Raw genomic sequence first — 22,536 nt, 5'->3', positions numbered from 1 at the left:
TGTTACTGTGCATGCTATAGCTATAAGTGTCAAAGGCTAGAATTTCCTGCAGTGTCTTCATTCAGTCTTGCTTGCGTTCTTTAGGGACTCCTTTGTAGGATCTTAGATGTCGTTCTTTTATTCAGAATCCTGTTAACATATAGGAGTAGTCAAAACTTTTGTGGGTGGTGTATTGCAGTATCTTTTAATTCTGGCTTAGTCATTAAGTGAGTCTGTGTATCTGGGATATGGTTTTCATAAGTGTTTCTCAGCCTCTTCCCCCCTCTCCTACAGGGGTGACAAACTGCCTATCCTGAGCTGGAGTTGGGTATTTCCCATCCCCTGTGTGGAAATAGAAGAGTTTGTTGGGGTATTTGCTTTTTCCAATGTAGAACTTAAAGTAGCATTTGTTTGAGTTGGGTAATTCCTTTCTTCCTGTTGGTTAGGCTTTGGTAAAACCCCACATGTTAGTTAGGCTCTGATCAAATAATTGTCCGTAGATGTGTCCTTTAAAGAGATCAGAGGCTCTGGCAGTTGCTCTTTTCTTCACCTTGCGAAATGCACAAGGGGTTTTTTTCTCTAGTCTTCATGTAGATAACCTGCTGTGGTTCTGGAAAGAAGGCTCAGGAAAGACTAGGAGACTCTGCAAAGTACAGCCGCACATTTAGATTCCAGGAACTAATCAATACCCCTAAAGGTTCTTACCCATGTCTGGGCTCCAGTAGAGGTTCTGCTTGCAGTGAATTAATGCTGTGCATCACCTCCAGTTTAGTTTTAGGTGTCCTCTGACTTCCGCTCTGTGACGGAGCTGAAGCTGTCACCATATTATCTTCCTGTGTGTTTAGGCATATACAAAATGATTTTGTTCACTGTTTTTTCCACTGAAGAACAAAAACCTGAGCTTCAAAGAGTTTACTTTGCCAATATTTTTAGACTCTCACATCCCTATTATTTTATAGAAATTTGACAAATACTCATTCTATAGAGCAGGCCGTTGAATGAGAGACATTTTAACTCGAAGAGATTTGTCTCAAGTGAAGTCTACACATTTTAACAGTAAAACCATTTCTACCTAATTAAATTTTAAATGGAAGTATACTTTACTTACTGACTATTTTTAGTGTTTACTCAAAGGACATCGGGATGACAGCTGCTTTTCTCTCATTTGATTCTTTAACTACTATGATGGAGGACACATCATTGTAGATTGGAATATATTGATGGGCAACTGATGGGAAAGGCATCAGAAGACTTCTGATCTTGGTAAATAGGTTCTAATTTAAAGAAACAAAATATTGAAATTTTCTGTAATGAATGTGTTGATATGTTCTAATTTGAGGTACTAAATAATAGATAGTCATAATGAACATACATGTTTTATAAAGTTATTGAAAGTAAAGGAAGACTTAGAAAGTGCAGAAACCAACAAGAACACAGAGCAGCAAGGGTTATGGTTTTAAGCAGAATATTTAGAGTGGATTATATTGAAGAAGCAATATTTGGGCATACTTTAGGAGCAAGATGGGTAGGCCATGAAAATATGTAATTAGAGGACTAGGAGGCAAAAGAAACAGGGCATACAAAGAAAGAAGGATTGACATCAGAACTGAGAGAGAGAGAGAGAGAGAGAGAGAGAGAGAGAGAGAGAGAGAGAGAGAGAGAGAGAGGAGGCAATGAGTTAGAATGAAGCAAGTTATCAGACCAGATCAAAGAAGTACCAAGAACCAGGTAAGACTTGGATGTATCTGATATTGTAGTTCTATGAACAGATGGTAGATGTAATTGATGTAGCACTCAAGAAGAGTCTCTGGCTACTTTTTTTGATGTCTGAGATTGTGGAGACTCATTAGGAAGACTTGTGACAGACCTGGTAAGAAACAGTATGGCATAGACAAGCACTGGGGTACAGATCCTCAAGTAGTAGAAAAAAGAGGAAATCTGAAGATGTCTTTGGGGCTTGTGTAATGAAGAAAGATAAAGGAGATGGAGAAAGCATTAGACACCGTTCTCTTTGTGGGGGAAGGGCAGACTTTACTTCAAGAATGTTGATCTTGAGATACCTGCTATATGTGCAAATAGAGAACTTAACTAGATACACAGAGTCCAGAAGCATCATTTATTTTAAGAGCTGTAACAGATAGGTGCTATTTAAAGGCATGAACATGCAATATGAAGGGTATAGATAGAGAACTGTAGGTGAATGGTTAAATAGATACAGAACGGCATCCAAGACACTCGAAAAGGCATGTGTGTGTGAACAGTGGGTGGCATAGAAAGAAAAGAAATAGGAAAAAAATAAACACAAAATAGAGAAAAAATAGATCAAAGTGGAAGGAATCAAATCTACTTTGTCAAATGCTGTTGGTGTGTTATGTAAAAAAGAGACAGATTAGCATTAGTTCAGAAGAGTTAGAAATCAAAGTACCAACTCACAGCAACTTTTCATTATACTCACAGATTAGGGGGTCTTGCATCAGAGAAGGTTCTTTTTTGCAGGAGCTAGAGACTAACACAGAGAACACTGGCTTGTCAAAGTGTCAAGAATAACGGAATGTAGAGTGCTCAGCTCAAAGTGTGTCCTTCTGGTGCTCAGGGATCACGCTGAAGAGGGTGCAGAAAGAATGTAAGATCTGGAGGTAGTGGAAGGCTGCAAGGAAACAGTGTGTTCTGCACACAATTGCCAGCTATAACATGAACTCATGGAGATTTGACAGCATGTATATGACCCATGCAAACTCGAGCCAGTCCAAATCACAACAGTGAGAGGAGAGAGTGGCAGGGAGTGCCACTCCTGGTTGAGAAACTATTAGTAATTGACAGATGCTGGGAAAGAGAAATGCAGATTTCTTTAAGAGTATTGGCTTCTCATAGTTGTGAAATACTCTACATTTATATATATGTATATATAAATATATATATATGTACATATATATATAGATGTATGGTCATATATCTAATTATATGTAGGCAGCACTAACTAGACTTAATGGGTCTAAACAAATGGGGAATGTGTGAACATGATCAAAATATGAAAATTTTGAAAGAATAAAAATATTTAAAAGAAATAAAAATATTGAAGGTAAGTCAGTCACTAGACACAGGAAATTTGAATACAGGTTTAGGCAGCTTGGCCTAAGATTTCTCCAGAGACCATGCAATTCTCCAAAAACAATAAAGCTATTCTTTGCTCACTGGACACAATATGGATCAATGAAGGTAGAGATATAGCTTCACTATGGCTCTGCTGTTCTGATGGGATCATTTAGAGATACCCCTAATCCCCAAATGACATCAAGCATACCAACTCAAATTGTTCCTGTATTTAAAGAATAGTATGAAACTAGGATGGCCATCTACAGCTTGGTCTAGAACTCTAAAAACTTACCATTTTATTCAATTAACAAGATTTTAATTTCTAAAATTGCCTGGAATTCAAGAAGCCCCATGACACACATTCTTAAGTTAAGGAATAAGCTTTATATAAGAGGATTTGGGAAGTATTTTTTTCTTGAAGCTCCTATTTCTGTTTTTTTCTTATTTTAAATGAGCCTACAAATTTATAGAACTCCATTGTAGGAGCCACCATTTATTTTATTTTTATTTTTCTTCAAAATAAAACAGTTTTTCATTCTATGTCATTACAAACTCTGTTACAAAGAATATATGTGACATGACACAAATATATAGGGCATATTGTCAGATGCTAAATAAATGGTTATGAGTATTTAAAATAATTTGAAATGTTGTAGAAGAAACATATTTTTTAAGCTTTTGTGTTTTTAATTTCCAAGAACATTGGAGAGTGTCAGGTGTGGTGTCACATGCCTGTAACCTCAGTACCTAAGAGGAAGTGACACGAGGGTTGCCATATGGTGAGTCCAGTTTGGGATACACAGTAGACTCAAGGTCTTCAGCCATGGCTACAGAGTTCGGCCATGTCTCACACAATAACCAATAAGAAATCCCACAACATACAACTCAACCCAGCTGCTGCCCACCCCCAAACAACAGCCACGTCACTAAGCAGCCAACCAAACAAGAACACTCAAGATAGTGGGAAACAATATGGATTTATGAGAAATGGTTGTTAAAGCTTGTGTTATAAAGACTACAAAAATGTACACAATTATAAAAAATCCTCTTAATTAAGAAGATTTGTAATAATATTATGAGATTACTGCTCGGAGAGCAATTGTGTGAACACAATGTTTTAAGTGGGTCTAAAGTTTCAAGACTTCCTAGAGCATAGACTTGCTTGTCCTCAGTGGCATAGTTGTATGCACCCACCATTTTACCATGTGCATCCTTCTACTGTGAGCCATCCTATAACACTAGTTTTACTTGGGCAAAATAGAGCACTGGTTGAAAAAAAAATTAACTTTGACAATTAAAATTGTCTCTCTATGCCATACTTAAAGTATCTTACATATTGTGGATTTTTTTTTTTTTTGCATCTTGTTTTATCCTCTAGTATAAGATTTGTATAAGGGTTATGTTAGAAACCTTATGCATGAGTTTTCTTTATAGATTACAAAGCTTGTTTCTACAATTTTACAGATAATTCCTGGATCTCAGAAATGTAACAAAATCAAATGATAAGACTTTAACACTTATCTATTTATATGTACATTTATATGGATGTATGATGCATGGCATAAAATAGATGCATAAATTCAAGAATGAGGAGCATTATAGTCATCAGAGTGATTACCATTTGTAGTAGTAAGAGAGAAATTATTTTTGCTCAGGTTTACAAGGATACAAGGGGTTGGGTAACCTCTATATCTTAAGTTGAGCGTGTTGGTATATGTATCATTTTGTTTTCATCATAAAGTTTCAAAATTTTAAAGTCACGTATAAGGAAAACTATATCATGATTACTTTTGAGTTCTTTTCTCCTTCCTAAATGAAATGTATCTATGGTACCGGGAGACAGTCTCTGATGGGAGACCATCTCACCAGAGCACTTTGAAGAAAATGTCAGTTGTCTTCTCTTTCATTTTCAGTTCAAAAGGACATAGTCCGGATTCTTCCCAGTTTAGACGTTGAAGTCAAAGATATTACTGACTCTTATGATGCTAACTGGTTTCTTCAGTTGCTGTCTACAGACGATCTTTGTGAAATGACCAGCAAAGAGTTTCCAGTAGTAGCTGAAGTCATCGAAGTGTCTCAAGGGAACCAACTCTCCCAGAGTATTTTACAGCCTGAGAAAACCATTGTCATCCATAAAAAGTACCAGACTTCGAGGATCTTAGCTTCAGAAATTCGCAGCAACTTCCCTAAAAGACACTTCTTGATCCCTACGAGCTACAAAGGCAAGTTCAAAAGAAGACCCCGGGAGTTCCCAACAGCCTATGACCTGCAGATAGTTAAGAGCAAGAAAGAAACTCTCCATGTGGTAGCCACCAAAGCTTTTCATACACTTCACAAGGAGCTGTCCTCTGTGTCTGTTGGAGACCAGTTTCTAGTGCATCATACAGAAAGCACAGAAGTTGTCTTTGAGGGAACAAGAAAAGTAAACATTCTGACTTGTGAAAAAATCCTCAATAAGTCCCATGAAGCAGCACGGCTTCCTCTGTATATGGAAGGTGGTTTTGTAGAGGTGGTTCATGATAAGAAACAATACCAGATATCTGAGCTCTGTACACAGTTCTGTTGGCCCTTCAATGTGAAGGTGGCTGTGAGAGATCTCTCCATTAAAGATGACATTTTGGCAGCTACCCCAGGACTGCAGTTGGAGGAGAACATCACAGATTCTTACCTACTTATCAGTGACTTTGCAAATCCTGGGGAATGTTGGGAAATTCCCATGGGCCGCCTGAATATGACTGTTCGATTAGTTAGTAGTAGTAGTTTGCCTGTGGATGCAGGGCCACTTCAAGTTAGGAGTCTTGTGGAAGAGATTACAGAAGAACAGTATTACATGATGAGGAGGTATGAAACTTCTCTATCACATCCCCCACCTCGCCCTCCCAAACATCCCTCAGCTGAGGAAATGAAGCTAACCTTGCTCAGCTTAGCAGAAGAAACAACAATAAATCTGCCTAAGTCTCCCAAGGTAAGACAACAATTTTACAGATTTTCTTCTTGAGGCAATAAGTTTTGAGTTGTTTCTGAATGTGCTTTTTGTTTCTTTTCTTCTTCTTTTTTTTTGTTTCATATCAATTTGAAGCAAATCTGTTTGATGCACGCTACATGAAGGAATGGCAACAGAACAGAAGCTTCTCTGTTGCAGCATTTGATGCTCCACCGGTAGATATAGCATGAAATCTATGTAGACTTAGAAATAGAAGAGATGACATTTGGATATGACCACACAAATTGACATTCCAATGGGTTTTTGTTTTGGTTTAAATATGTTTAATAAGATGCCTCAACAGAAATCCCTTTTACTTTGGAAATGTGGTTCATTTTTCTTAGATAGAATTATCTCAGTACTTTACCCAGAAAATGAGCATACAATAAACTCCCAGCTTCATAAGATGGGAGGAGTTTACTGGTAACATTCATCTCTAACACATGTCTTCATTTTGTTTTATGTGCAGAAAGATGTAAAAATGTCTTGGCAGAACTGTGTGACAGCATCTGCCCACATAATGCCGCTAGGAATTGTAATCTTTAGGAGTTCTATTGGAAAAATAAAGTCAACAAACTTAAAGGCACCAGGAGGTTTTAATAGATCCAAATTTCTCAGGACGTTGGACAGAGTAGTTTAGCATCATTTACACTTGATGTTGATTCTTGAGCATGCCTAAAGGATACCCGAGTCAAACTTGACCCCTCACCCAGTATACACATATTTTTTTTTAGTGTGTGTGTGTATGTGTGTTTCTATGTCGTGTGGAAGGAGTGTGATCTTTTCCAGCAGATGTTATGCTGGAAGCATAAGAAAAACTAAACAGTTATTAAAAGAGATGCTTTCTGATTGCTCCTCATACTCAGGAAAGATAGCAGTACTAGGCATTAAGACTCATATATGGATGTTGATATACTTGAAGTTGTGTGTATCAGAAACTGAATTGAGTAGTGTTAAAAGGTTAAATCCTTAAGGGTCTCTTAAACTTATTTTCTGGAAAAAAGAATAAAGCCATCAAATTCATCTCTGGAAAAATAATTTTTAAAAATGACTAAACAGAACAGTTCCAAAAAAAAAAAAAAAACCACTGAATAGCCAATGTGAAGGATTTTTTGATACTTGCACTTAAAATATTGTTTTCACTAAGTCGAATGATACTAACATTGATGATTAGGGCACAGACCCAGTGTTCCCAGGTTCATGGCATCTTATTTTAAGAATGAAGCAAAAAACCCTCACATATATTTGCAGATGTAGAAAGGAAACATGATTCAAAGCAAAGCCATAGAGAATATCAAAACCACACTATTAGAAGTGATAATGGGCCACGTGAGTGAAGATATTCAATGGCTCCATTATTGTTTAGGCTTTCATTTATGGGGTCCAAAAGTTGCTGACTTGCCATACCTGGGAAGACAGGCAATTGATGGAATGCCTCCACCTTACTAGTCTCTAGGCATCTTTGTGAGGCATGTCTGTGGTTACTATGGACATAGTTTGGGGGGTTGTCCATTTTGATGGACAAGCTTACATAAGTTTTGGTCGTTGTGCATGTCCATGTCCAGTGTACATCTGATTTTGATTGTATACAAGCATAAGATGGTGAATAAGGTATTGCTAACAGATTATTAGGTGCATTCTTCAGAGGTGTGCGTGTGTGTGCGCGCACACGTGTGTGTGTGTGTGTGTGTTTAGTATATGTGAGTTAAAGGTCTCAGGCTGCCAAATGCCTGATGCGTGTGAATGGTGGTATAGAATTCCAAATGACTAAACCACTCCGTATTCTTGTCTGCTTCAAAGTGAGAAATGGATGTTTTCCTAAATTTTATTGAAGGGTAGAATAAGATCACCCATCCAAAGACGTGTAACTTCCCAGAACCTACAGGGATATAATATGGCATGGCAAATCCAGGACCTTGAAATGAGATTACCCTGAAGTCTCCAGATAAGTATAATACAATCACTGAAGACTTTATAAAACTTTTCCGTGGAGGTCAGCATTACATGGAGATATGATTAAAGAGTGCCCAAAGAGAGGATGCTCCTGTTTTCAAAGAGAGAGGAAGAGATAACGTGATTAATGACACTCTTCGAAAGCTAGGAAGCACAGACAAACATGGTCTTTCAGAGGTGGTCCAGAAAGAACCAGCCTAGCTGCTAATACATCAAGTTAACTCTATAAGCTCTATGTTGGACTTTCTGAACTCTGATAATAACATTATGTTATTTAAAACTGTAAATTTATAGTAACATTGTACCAAGAGTAAAAAGCTAACATGTGACCTGTTAAAACAATTTGAAAAGTAGTTTTTTGTTTATCCTGGCTAGCTGACAAATAAATGAAACACAGACTATAAGAATTATTTGATAATCTTTATGGCACAATATATTAGCAGTTGTTGATCTAGTCTAATCCTTGAGTTAATCTGGCTCTTTCCCAGCCCAAATCTTGGAGATACTTTCATTTTGGTAGTCATCTGACTCTCTTTACTCCAGGTGTTTTCCCAGGGTGTCTCCTCTACCCTCTCTTCATGGTGAATCCTCTTCAGCTCCTCTCTTTCCCTCTCCTGGCTGACAGAAGTCCAGCCCCTTTCTCTCATCTACTCAGTATTAGCTAATCAGCTTTCATTGACAAGAGAATAAATGAGAAGCAGTATTTACACAAAACTTGAGACTGGAGATTCTTAGAATAAGCATTACATTGCAACCAGATTTTCGGGCAGAGAAATCAGCATTTGGAAAACACAAAGATACTCTGTACATAGTGCCCAAAACCATTATGCCTACAATGACCTAAACTTGAGTAGGGATTTATAAAACCATTAAACAGCGAAGTCTCTGTATGTGAGTTAGGATGTACTTTGTTGGAATGCTATTTGCTTGTTTGTTACACAATATGCTGTATGACCTAGGCTAGGCTCAATCTCATGTTCTTCCTGCCTTAGCCTCCAGAGGAGATAATAAATTTATATCATTGGACACCAATGATACAAATCACCCACCTGTAACACCAATGATCCACCTTTCCCTTTCCTCCCCTGCCCTTCCTTTCCCCCTCACTATCTCTTTCAATGCCCCTTCCCTTCTTTCCTCCCCTCCTTTCTTTCTTCTTTCCTTTCTTTTTTTTACCCTGTCATTACTACGTTAGGTTGTAATGTTGACATGTCGGGAAAACTCTCAGTTGATGGAATGCCTCTGTTTATGTAGCTTGTGGGCATGTTTGTGGGGCATTTCCTTTACTGATAACACAGGAGGACCAGCCTACTAAGCACAGTACTAGTTTTTAGGAAGGTAGTCCAGTGCTATATAAGAAAGGCAGTTCAACAATTGAGGGGAATTAAGTATGGAAACAGCATTCCATCTCTCCTCCAGTACCTGCTTCCAAGTTCCTTCCTTGGGATCCTGTCTTGTTGTCTCTTTATGATAATGGCCCCTAAGCTCAAGCCAAATAACACCTCTCAGTTGCTTTTGATCAGTGTTTATCACAGGGACAGAAAAACAAGCTAAAATACCCTCTTTCTTTATTTTCTCTTTCCTTTTTGCCCTTTAAAGTGAGTTTTATCGGCTCATAGAGAACCTGAGGAAACAGTTAAGGGAGTTGGGGTCTTGACAATAACTATAGTAGCGTTTGTATTTCTTTCTATATTTGTTTTACTATCTTCTGCTAGTTTTGTTAACACATCACAGGACTTCTGGGAGTTCCTACATCATAAATTTCAATTTCAATACTAGAAAAGAGTGTTCTATCATTATCTATGCTGGATTCAGAGAGAGAAAAGACGTAGGTTGCACTACATACCTTTGTCCTCATTCAGCTAGCTTATTGGTTGCCTCAACCATAGACAAAGTTGATGAATGATTTAGTCTTTATCCCATAGACTAGATAATTTACAGTGAACAAAAATATTTTCTTAGAGTTCTAGAGGCTGGGAAATGCAAGATTAGGTTGCTAGTAGGTTTAATTCCAGTTCTAAGATGGAGTCTTGTAACAAGATATTCCAGAAAGGAGGAACACAATTTCTTCCTATACTAAATTCAGAAGAGAGTAAAGTTATTAAGTATACTTTTGAATGGCCAGATCTAATGGCCTAAGACATTTCAATATATCCCATCTCCAAACACTGTTGCATTGATGTAAAATTGCTAACATAAGCTTCATAAGAGATAAAAAACATTCAAACAAATGATAATAGTTAAGAAGACTATCATGTCTGGACACTCTAAAACTAAAGGCAAAAAATTAGGTCATATAAAATAACAAATGTCTATCACTAACCCCAAATAAAAGATCTAAAAATCCTACCCCCCAAAAAAATTAATAGATAAAAGTAGATTAAAAATTTAAAAATACTTTTTAAAGGTAGAAAATTACTTATGTGTTTTATTAGGAGAAACATACATAACAATTTTTTAATCTCATGTACTAAAATGATTATTTCCAGATCTACATAGTAATTTTTTCTCTGTCCAGGCCCCAAGTGGATTTATGGTGTTGAGACCTGAGTCTGACTCTGAACAATGATGTCCTGGCGTTTGTGAAGAATTGACAAGATGTTACAAAATTCTAGAGCTATTTTTATTTGAGGAACCTGAATTGAGTGACAGCTTAAATTTGAAAGACTTGACACTTGGTGATATTAGTTATAGGATATATTTAAAGAGCTCTTCAAAGTTTGGTGGGTTGACATAAATCTGTCATAGCACCTGGGAGGTAGAGACAGAAGGGTTTGAAGATCTAGGTCAGCCTAGGCTGGACAGGGAAACTCTCAAAGTCAAAATAAGCAAAGCAAAGCAAAAAGCATGTCACTGTTGTGTAGTGAGGAGCACAGACTTAATTCTTCTAATATCTCCAGCTCAAGTTGAAGAAGAAGGATAGGCATATTTGATGGAATGGTGTAGTGACTCATTGCAAATGGGTATATTTCTATATAATATACCCAGAAAACCAGTGTTTTCTTATTATTCCCAATATCACCCTCTGTGTATTTCTTTTATATGCCTTGTGATAACTGTATTCAACTTTTCTTTTATGTATACTTTTGAAATAATTGCATTTAAGATTTTTTTTAAATGTTTCACATTTAAAACAAGCCTCCAAGTCTTAGGGTTTTACATGGGATATTGCTTTAAATTTGGTGAGCAATTTATGAGGCTTATTTAGAATTTAAATAGTCAGACTCATTTAACTCATTAAAATGCCTTTTTATATTCACAGAAAAGAGTACTAGCTGCCCCCATTATATGGGTTTCCTTTTGCTTTTTAATGGGCCATTAAGTTTACTAGAACATTTCTTGCTTTGCTAAATAACAGGGCAGATGTATAGACAGTCTCAAATTAATACTCTAAAATATATAAAGTATTAGCCAAATTCATCTGTGACAGGTATTCATGGTCAGTTAGGAACACTGTGAATTCATCCAAGATGTCTGGAAATTAATATATTGCAAAAGGTCCTAAGAACTAGATGCAGTTGAGTTATTTTCCATGGTAGGAATACCAACTATTTTCTTGGGTTAGCAGTACCTCAGCAGGAACAGGAGCTATGGAAGGAGAAACTTGAAGACTATGATTTATGTGTAAGTGGAAACATGCAATGGGACACTAGATCTCAAGAAAGGGAAAGTGCACCAAGGTCAATGGAGTCTTACATGGATCTTACCACTTGCTAGATATATTGGTAGATAGATGATAATATACAGAATCTAAGCATAGGTGGGGAGTTGTAGGGATTGTTGCTGACATAATGTGAAAATAAAATCTTTAAATTCTATACAACTGGTGTTTTAACTGGACAGAAACAATGTTATAAAGAAGCTGAATAAACAATACTATGCCTCTAATGTGTCCTGAAGAGGAATGATGTAGGGTAGATTCCTGCTCAGAGGTTATGGTTTCTGTGTCAGAACTCGTTTCAGATAGCTTGGAAGAACACAGACTTGATAAGGTTCACCTGTCATGGATATATATAACTAGAGGTTTTCAGTATCTCACAGGAGAAATGTAACTTCTGTATCTTGATGAAAGGGCTCGTAACCAGAGAGAAAAATAAACCTTCGGTTGAAAAATGAGATATTCCACATCCTCAGAGACTGTAACTGGGTCCAGAAACCTTGCATTTCATGAACTCTGTTTGGCCATTCAATGCCCCTGTGTCTACTTGTTCCTGGAATTTCTAGACTTCTGTGGACAAGAACACCCACAGGAGACATTTAAGGCAAAGAGAAAGGGAGGCGGTGATGGCAAGCTCTGTGCAACAAGCAAATAGAAATGTTGCACTAGAGAGCTGGGCCTGCAAAGGCAGGATAGCCAGGGTTCTGCACAGTGCGGCATGAACTGAATGTTTGCGCAGCCAGCTGCTGCTGACTTGTCACTTCTCAACATGTCTGTGACAGTGAGAATGTCTGACATACATGAAAGGAATCTAGACTCCTGGGCCATACCAGGACTTTAAGAGAACAGAGATGACTGTGGCAGACACTGATTTGTAACTTACAGGACTCCATTCTAAACGCTGTGATTTGTTTCCTTTTTCACTCGCTGAATGCGGTGTAGGTATTAGGAGGGCTGAAAGAGATTTCTGTCTGTTTGTCATGGAAGCCAGGAATCCACTTTCTCTCTAAATGGAAAAGATTTTTATTATAGTAGTTTTCACAGACCGTAGGCAATGATGATAGAAAACAGACATTTTAAAAACTTCGTATTTGAATCTGTAAAATAGACAAAAATCACTTAGGAGCCTCTCAGAAAATATGCAGTTTTTAGTTAGGAGATACAAGTTTAACACTTAAAAAAAAAAAGGATCAGATTTTTTGTGTGATGTTCTTAAGATATGATACAGATTAATAAGTATGGTTTTCCAAGTTGCCTGAATTAGGTTGAGGTCCAACCCACTGGAATGTAAATTACCATATGTAGCAAAAAACAGTGAAAAAGACAGAAGAGATGGAATGAACAGGAATAAAGAGTTAGGTAGAAACATGGACAGTCTTGAGCAACAAGTAGAAACTGACAAGGAGAGATCTTTGTCCTCCGAGTGTGCAGGGCGTTCGTTACTTGTTTTTCAATTTCTCCAACTGGAAGAGGAATAGAAACGGACATGTTTGCTCTGGTCGGTACTGTGATATCACGTCTAGTGAGATCTCTTACGTGTTGCACAGAGTACTTCAGATGTAACAGAACCTCTAGTGGGCGCTCTCCTGTGTTGCATGTAGGACTTCGGCTGTAAAAGAGCTACTTATGTTCAGTAACCCAGTCCAAGATGTCTGCCAATTTCAAAAGAATTTCAAAAAATGACGAATACATCACAAAACTAATAAAAAGATATAATATTTTTTCCTGGGGGAAATTTATGTTTAAAAAATGCTTTTATGGCAAGAGTGAAACAAATTCACAATTCAAGATATTTAGGTGAAAATTTGGCCTTCTTTGATATTCAAACAATTGAATATCAATTCAATTTCTCACCAGAGTATAGCAATATTTTAAGTTAAAAGGTTTTTTTTTTTTATTGGATGTTTTCTTTATTTACATTTCAAATGCTATCCCTTTTAGAGGTTTCCTGGCTCCGAAACCTCCTATCTCATCCCTCCTGCCCTGCTTCTACGAGGGTGTTCCCACACCCACCTACCCACCCACTCCTACCTCCCCACCCTGGCATTCCCCTAAACTGGGGCATCGAGCCTTCACAGGACCAAGGGCCTCTCCTCCCATTGATGCCAGACAAGGCCACCCTCTGCTACACATGCAGCTGGAGCCATGGGTCCCTCCGGGTGTATTCATTGGCTGTTGGTTTAGTCCCTGTGAACTCGGTGGGGGGTGGGGGGTCTGATTGGTTGATATTATTGTTCTTCCAATGGAGTGGAAAATGCCTTCAGCTGCTTGAATCCTTTCTCTAACTCCTCCATTGAGGACTCCATGCTCAGTCCAATGGTTCGCTGCAAGTACCTGCATGTGTATTTGTCAGACCCTGGCAAAGCCTCTCAGGAGGCAGCTATATCAGGCTCTTATCAGCATACACTTCTTGGCGTCCACAATAGTGTCTGGGTTTGGTGACTGTATGTGGGATGGATCTCCAGGTGGGGCAGTCTTTGGATGGCCTTTTCTTCAGTCTCTGCTCCACACTTTGTCTCCATATTTGCTCTGTGAGTATTTTGTTTCCCTTTCTAAGAAGGAGCAAAGCACCCACACTTTGGTCTTCCTTCTTCTGAGCTTCATTTTGTCTGTGAATTATACCTTGGGTATTTCAAGCTTTTGGGCTACTATCCACTTATCAGTGAGTGCATACCATGTGTTTTCTTTTGTGATTGGGTTACCTCACTCAGTTCCATCCATTTGCCTAAGAATTTCATGAATTCATTGTTTTTAATAGCACCATTACGTAAATCTACCATATTTCTTGTATCCACTCCTTTGTTGAAGGATATCTGGGTTCTCTCCAGCTTCTGGCTATTATAAGTAAGGCCAAAACCCCCTATCCATTCCCTCCTCCCCTGCGTCTATGAGGGTGTTTCCCCACCCAACCACTCACTCCTGCCTCCCCACCCTTGAATTCCCCTACACTGAGGCATTGAGCCTTAACAGGGCCAAGGGCCTTCCTTCCCATTGATGCCGAACAATGCCATCCTCTGCTACATATGCAACTGGAGCCATGGGTCCTTCCATAAACATAATGGAGGATGTGCCCTTGTTATATGTTGGAACATTTCCTGGGTGTATACCTAGGAGTGGTATAGCTCAGTCCTCAGGTAATACAATTTCCAATTTTCTGAGAAACCACGAGACTGATTTCCAGAGTGGTTGTACCAGCTTGCAATCCCACCAACAATGCAGAAGTGTTCCTCTTTCTTCACATCCTTGCCAGCTTCTTCTATAACCTGAGTTTTTGATCTTAGACATTCTGACTGGTGTGAGGTGGAATCTCAGGGTTTTTTTGATTTGCATTTCCCTGATGACTAAGGATGTAGAACATTTCTTTAGGTGATTTTCCACCTTTCAAGTTTCCTCAGTTGAGAATTCTTTGTACCCCGTTTTTGAATAGAGTTCTTTGATTCTCTGGAGTCTAATTTCTTGACTTCATTGTACATATTGGATATTAGCCCTCTATCAGATGTGGGATTGGTAAAGATCTTTTCCCAATCTTTTGGTTGCCATTTTTTCCTATTGACAATGTCCTTTGCCTTACAGAAGCTTTGCAATTTTATGAAGTTCCATTGTTGATTCCTGATCTCTAAACATAAGCTATTGGTGTTTGGTGTTCTGTTCAGGAAAATTTCCCCTGTGCCCCTGTATTCCAGGTTCTTCCCCACTTTCACCTCTACTAGTTTCAGTGTATCTGGTTTTGTGCAGAGGTCCTTCATCCACTTGGACTTGAGATTTGTTCAGGGAGATAAGAATGAGTCAATTTGCATTCTTCTACATGCTGACCTCTAGTTGAATCAGCACCATTTGCTGAAAATGCTATCTTTTTTTTCACTGGATGGTTTTAGCTTCTTTGTCAAAGATCAAGTGACCATAGATGTGTGGGTTCGTTTCTGAGTCTTCAATTCTATTCCATTGATCTTCCTGCCTGTCTCTGTACCAATACCGTGCAGTTTTTATGACTATTGCTCTGTAGTACATACAGCTTTAGGTCAGGGACGGTGATTCCCCCAGAAGTTCTTTTATTGTTGAGAATAGTTTTTGATATCCTGGGTTTTTTTTTTTATTATTCCAAATGAGCTGTAGAAAAAAGTAAATTAAAATTTGTTTTCTCAGTATTTTAGTAAAATAGTTACATTAACCTGAAGTAAATGACTTTGTATTAGATTTCTAGCTTTTAAGACAATTAGATTGGTTTTTAGTTTTATTTTTAAGTATGCCATAGAAAATCCTCTTGTGAGATATAATAGAAAGTTGGTCTGTTTAATGCACAGTATCATCAAATGAGGCCCTTGGAATCACCAGTGTTCTTTAATGACACAGGGATTTTTGGGTCCACAATCATTTGAAATCAATATGGATTGTACAAACTCTTTAGATGATTAATTTATATGTGTGTGAATACATATACATATATATCAAATCATAAAAGTAGTAATATGTATACATATATATCTCAAACTAGTAAATTATATGTGTATATAATATATTATGTATATATGTATGTATGTATGCATGTATAAAACACAAACACCTTGGTATGTTGATGCATCCTTGTAATCCTACCATGGCAGAGGCTGAGGTAATACATATCATATGTCCAAGGTCATCTTGGGATACTATAAAGAAATATTGTCTAGCACTAAAATGAAAGGTATGGAAAGAGAGTTGGTAAGTATCTGTTAAGTGTAAATGTTGCTGGGAATGTGGTATGTGTATGTGGTATGCGCTAGTGTGAGTACACGTGTCTGTGTGCACATATGAGAATGCCAAAGAAGAATGCCAGGTGTTCCCCTCGATCACTCTTTTCCCTATTGCCTTGACGCAGAATCTCTTATGAACCAGAGCTTGCTGTTTTGATTGACTGGCTGGCTCGATCCACCTTGCTCTGAGCCCCAATACTGGAGTTACAGTCTTGTGAGGAAATACTCACATATTTACATGGACACTTTGATTTCAAATTCAGGTCCTTATTCTTTCAAAGCAATGACATAATAATGAATCTTTCTAACCCAACAAGTGTTAATTAAAAAAAAAACATTGTTTACTAATAATTCCCTTAAAAGGTCTTTCAAGGTTATAATGTCAGTAATTAGAAGTGATACACAAAAGCAACAATCAAGTTGTTTCTGGATAAACTTTCTGTGTTTTCTTGGTAAGTCCCTTAGGAGTGTGTCTATTCATGTTGCTGAAGAGCCATAAACCTTGTAATTATCTGTGTACTCGTTCATATGTGTTTGAACGTTCAATGGCAACAATTCCCTTTCATATTTCTGCATTTCAAGGTTTTTAAAAGCAGCTTATCAAGAAGATCAACCCTTAATTTCAAATCATTTTTGGCAACCTAATGCTTCTCTCTGTAATTCCTAAAAATCTATGTGGAAACAATATTTTTCCTTGTTAGTACTCTTTGATGTTTCACTCTTTATTTTTCTTGTTTAATTTTCAGTTCACTTAGGATCTTTCAGTAGAGAACTGACAGCCATAACAGGTTTTCCTGAACTTAAACCTCAAAAGTTATGAAATGAGTTTGTTCTTATTTTTAAAGTAACCACTGAGAGTGCGTTCATGAATAAACATGAATGTTTGCAACTTTGGTGACAGCTATGCAAGGAAATGAGTATTTTGCATCCCAATGGCCAATGTTTGCCTCTGAACCCTCTCTAAGTCTTGTTCCTGTGAATCTAACAAAAATCAAAACTATTATATTCAGGGTTACTCCACATTTTTTTAATTTAATTTATTTACTTTATGCTATATTGGCATAAGAAACTTATAATGTAGCAGTTCTACTGTGTCACCCACACAGACACACACACGCGCGCGCACACACACACACACACACATTCATATGTGTGTGTGTGTGTGTGCACAATGCTTTCTTTAGCATTTTTTTCAGTAGCAATGTAGACTCTTAATTACCTCATTCTGCTTAATGAACTTTTTAAAGGACCTCATTAATTTAAAGCAAAAGAAATACCTTGCGATAATTTGATTAAAATGGAATTAAACAACCATTTGGACAATTTGAACTTTTCAATTTGATTTTGCCATCTTGTTAAATGGTTTGACAGTTATTCAGCTGACTCTTCTAATTGAAGACATGGAAATCTTTCTAGTAATTTCAGGTATATTTCTGACAATTTTTCCAATTTAGAATGGAGGGGATGTGAGCTGAAATGAAGTAGAAGACTGTGGTGGGTGCGTCTGTCGTAGTGACTTAACATTATGAGACATGAAATGAATGGAGGGTTGAATGGAGAAGTATTGGGAACCAATTCACCTTGTACAGGGCCCACTCTGTTTTGGGGCTGTGACTAGACCAGACCATGGTAGTAGATATCAAGAATAGAAAGAGAAATGTCAAACATGGAGTCATTGTTGCATGGGATGTTGCCAGGGGCATGGAAAACGGTGGTGGTCAAGGCTGTGCATACCTCCCAATACCATGTCTATTTGAATACTAAGCCAAAAATGTCTCTCCCTGGCTGCATTTCTTTTCCTACTTTTAAAGAATACTTTTAAAGAATGTTCATTTCATAACTTGACTGCTGACCTTTAAAATTTAGCATATTCCCACCTGAGTTCTTTTATTAACAGAACTGTCTTTTCTTAGCCTTTAAGTAAACTCTAGTCTTTGTAGAAAATTTTGAGCAGTTCATTTGATTTTATGTAGCTCTGGTTTAAAACAATATTCTGAAAAATTAAGAGAATGTGGGTTTTGCCTTTAATTTGTTACTCATTTGTAGTGTGAGCTGGGATAATCAAATATCCTTGCCAATAGATTTGTGTCCCAATGAATGACCAGAACCTTTTCTTTAGCTAAAACATTGCACATACTTATGATTCTGTGTTTATTTGCTGTATATTAAAGAGACGTAAGTAAAAATTTCTACTTGAGTACCTTAAAATATCAACAGGATAGGATACCTTGTTGTTGATGAAAACTATAGTGAAGAAACAAGAAGGGTCTGTGGTGGTTTGAATGTGCTTGGCCCGGGAGGGCACTCTTGGGAGGTGTGACCTTGCTGGAGTAGGTGTGGCTTGTTCAAGGAAGTGTGCCACTTTGGGGATGGGCAATGAGACCCTCATCCTAGCTGCCTGGAAGCCAGTATTCTGGTAGCCACCTTCATATGAAGATGTAGAAGCCTCAGTTCCTCCAGCACCATACCTGCCTGGATGCTGTCGTGTTCCTGCCTTGATGATAATGGACTGAACCTCCAAATCTATGAGCCAGCCCCAATTATTTTTTTTAATAAAAGTTTTCTTGGTCATGCATTCTGTTCACAGCAGTAAAACCCTAAATAAGATAGTTCCCAAACTGCCTTCTTGTATGTTTAATGACAGTGGTCTTGCTGGTAACATTATACTAAAAATTCCCCTGTTTTGTGATGCTTGATTTAATGGGGCATGATTTTCCATATAGTGGAAGTTGGCTTCTTTTTTTCATCATTCTGTACCTTTCTCAGGAACTTCCTCTGTTTAGAACCACCACCCCCCCCTCTGTCTTCCTGTTTCATCTCTGTGTTTCAGAAGCCCAATTGCCATATTGGCATCATTTTCTTAACTCTACATGGCACTGACATCTATCCATTTGAGATGAACATCTACTTATTTGTCACCCTTGTTGATTCTTCCTAAGCATCTTCTCTTTGGCTAACAATTTGGTACCCATGTTCACTTACCAAGGAGCCATTCCTCATATGCAGACGGTTCCTCTTGGCTCCTGAATCACACAATGCTCCAACACATTGATCATGTGTGATGGTAACAACCTCTCCTTTCTGAAACTAACTAAATTTGCTTGCAAATAAACATAATAATATTGTTCTCCCCATACAAGTGTATTATATTCATGACCCTATTTGCCACAGAGAGATGAGAATTAAGATACCAAGAGGCTGCTCGATGAGAGGTAGGGATGGCTTGTTCTTGCAAATAGAAAGAAATCTAGCCTCATTTAGCTAAAAGCACACGGCCTTTCTAATCACACATTTGACATCATGACCAGACCAGGGGGGAAATGCACCTGTTCTATTATAATTGTCTCCTCTCACAGAAGTGGATTTCTTATTGTCTGTGCAGCTACAGGAAATATTGTTAATAAAAGCATATGTCAGTCTGACTGAAGCTGTTCTATAAAGCTCGGCTGGACCACTCTGTGAAACTGTTATTTCCTATTCTGAAAACTAAATCTCAAATCCCGGTTAAAAGGTAATCAGTCTTTGGCAGAGTGGTCTCATAGATGGGAACAGTAATTCAGAGTTGATTGGTGACATGGGCTTTTCAGGGAACACTTTCAAAATGGAACAGCTGGAAGAGAAGCAAACACACCCCAAATGAACATTTCATGGAATTTTTTAGGACATCAGGCTATATTGATAAATACACTGAATTTTTAAAAATGTGTCTTTCCTGAACAATACAGATAAAATACTATATATTTTTAGACTTCATTGCTTCAACCCACTGTGACAAATCTTATGAGATAGTTTATAGGTTTTATGGTCATCTTTTGTAGCTGAGGGATCTTATCTAAACTTTCAAGGTCCATTGTCAATGGTAAGGCTGGCTTAGCACTCCTGCCTCTGGCCTGCAGAACCATGATACAGGTTGGAAAGGTGTTGTCTCAGCACCATTTTCAATGAACTCTCTCTTATGTTCTTTGAATGGACATTGTGCTTGCCTCTGCCATTGGTAACACAATATTATATTCCTGTTTGTATGATTAGAAAGAAAAAAATCATAAGAAATAGTATATTTATCTATATGTATGCATTCCAATATATATGTATCTCCTATACAAAGACATACAGAAACTCAGACACACACATATACGCACTCACTTGTATACACACACACAAATATACACACAATACACACACACACATACACACACACACATATATACACACAAATACATGCACTTACATGACCCAAAGGGAATATGGCCTCATCAAATAGATAACTCTGTGAGTTTAACTTACAAATTTCATGATTCAAAATGAAGTTATTTTGTTTAGATGAAGTACACTGGGCTTAGAAATAAAAACACGTTTAGATACAAGTATTTTTTATGCAAAAATAAATTGTGAGACATTGTTAGAAAGAAGATGTTTTATACTTCCTAGCAAATTTGTAACTGGGTGTGCTAAAGAGGAGAAGCACACTCTGCCATGAGTCAATGCAGATGCTTCTTTACCTGCTCTGTTCTTCTTTAAGCATAGTGATAAGTCTGGATAGTCCTCACTTTGCTGAGGAGAATTTGAAGAGGAGAATCTGAATCAAGTAACCAAGGGAACTACTGTTTCATTTGATTTTTTCCAGCAATTTATTATTGTTTTGATAATTTATTTGGCAGTATTACTACCTGCGTACACGTCCTATCTGAGATCTGAAATATTCTGCACAGCAAACGATGTGTTCTGAACACGTGTCTAACTATTCTCAAGAGATGCTTAGTCTTTGTCTAATATAGAATAGGAGAGTGAATTTTCATTAAGTAAAAAATATCTCACTGAAACATTTTATAGACAAAATTCACACGATCTTTGTGTAAAACTAAGCATCCCCCAGGCACCCTTCTCTTCTGCACACTAGCCATACTTGCTTGGTTGAAATACAAAGAGACAGCAAACCAAACCAAAAAGAACAACAGTCGCTTCAGCTGTATAGAGTACGATAGACCACTGAGACGACTCTGATTTTCTTTTTCTTTCTAAGAATGAAATTTGAAGTCTTCAAAGGCTTTGGAGCAGATAACTGTTTTGGGTTCTGTTAAAACAATTGCCATTATTCTAAGACATTAACACCAGCAATGGCCAGGACCATAGGGTTTTGTTTCTATAGCTTTTTCTGCTGTCAATGCCAATTTCTTTTCATTTTGAAATTTACTTGTACTCACTTAAAGAAAAATACATTTTATTTCTCTAATATTTTATTACTTCAGGGGAGAGACAGGATTAAATAAAATAGCTTTGTCTAAGCAGAACTTATAAATTATAAACATGTATTGTCTGATCACACTAAAAAGAAAATCTCCACTTAGATCATTAATTTTTTATATCTTTTAAAGAAAATATTGAGGGCTAATTTTTTAAAAGGATTTATTTTCAAGGAGAGTGCGACTGTCTAAAAATCTATTTTAGTACCTTGTAATTACCAGTAAATTGTTACCCTTAATGGTCTGAGTAGTTGGGAATAAGGCAATAATTATGACTCCCATCCACAGATTAAATGGAAACGTTAACAGTGAGGAAGAAAATAGTTTTCCTTTTTAAATAGGAATTGAAATTTATATTGGGCATCTAACCTTCTGTTACTCAATAGTAAAAAGCTTCTAAATAAGAGTTAGAGAGATAGTTCAGTGCTTTAGAGAGCTTTCTGTTTTTCCTGAGGACCTAAATTCAGGATCCAGCAGGTGTAAGTACAACGACCTCTAACTCAAGCTCTCGGAGATTCATTGCCCTTCTCTGGTTTCTTCAGTTGCAGGTGCAGGTGCAGGTAGAGGTGAAAGTGGAGGTGGAAGTCCAAGTGCAGGTGCAGGTGCACGTGCAAATATAGTTGTAGTTGCAGTTAAAGGAGCAGATGCAGATCCAGGTGCATCACACACACACACACACACACACACACACACACACTAAAAATTATATATAAAAAAGGAAGGCTACAGAGTAAATCAGAAGATGCCATCAGATATTTATCCTCAACTCCTGAATATAATTGTTAGGAAATGTATCCTTGTCTTTCACCTACATCACACTATCTGGCTTCTTGAAGAAAGGCGACCAGTAAACAAGGGCAAAGGGTGACTGAGTAGCAAGCATGTGCTGTATGACAGAAA

The 22,536-nt window shown here is 37.5% G+C and overlaps 1 protein-coding gene across 2 annotated transcripts in view; it reads left to right on the top strand.

Annotated features, from left to right (window-relative positions):
• Themis (thymocyte selection associated) overlaps positions 1-22,536 on the top strand; it is a 185,130-nt gene that overhangs the window by 91,381 nt on the left and 71,213 nt on the right. For both annotated transcript variants that reach the window (XM_076927960.1, XM_076927959.1), the window contains exon 4: positions 4,986-6,037. In XM_076927960.1, coding sequence (XP_076784075.1) covers positions 4,986-6,037 — 1,052 coding nt within the window. The remainder of the gene's footprint in view (positions 1-4,985; positions 6,038-22,536) is intronic.

This window comes from Arvicanthis niloticus, chromosome 30, assembly GCF_011762505.2.
Source record: "Arvicanthis niloticus isolate mArvNil1 chromosome 30, mArvNil1.pat.X, whole genome shotgun sequence".
Classification (NCBI taxonomy): domain Eukaryota; kingdom Metazoa; phylum Chordata; class Mammalia; order Rodentia; family Muridae; genus Arvicanthis; species Arvicanthis niloticus.
The sequence above is the reverse complement of the archived record's forward strand: the minus strand, read 5'-3'. Positions and strand labels throughout refer to the sequence as shown.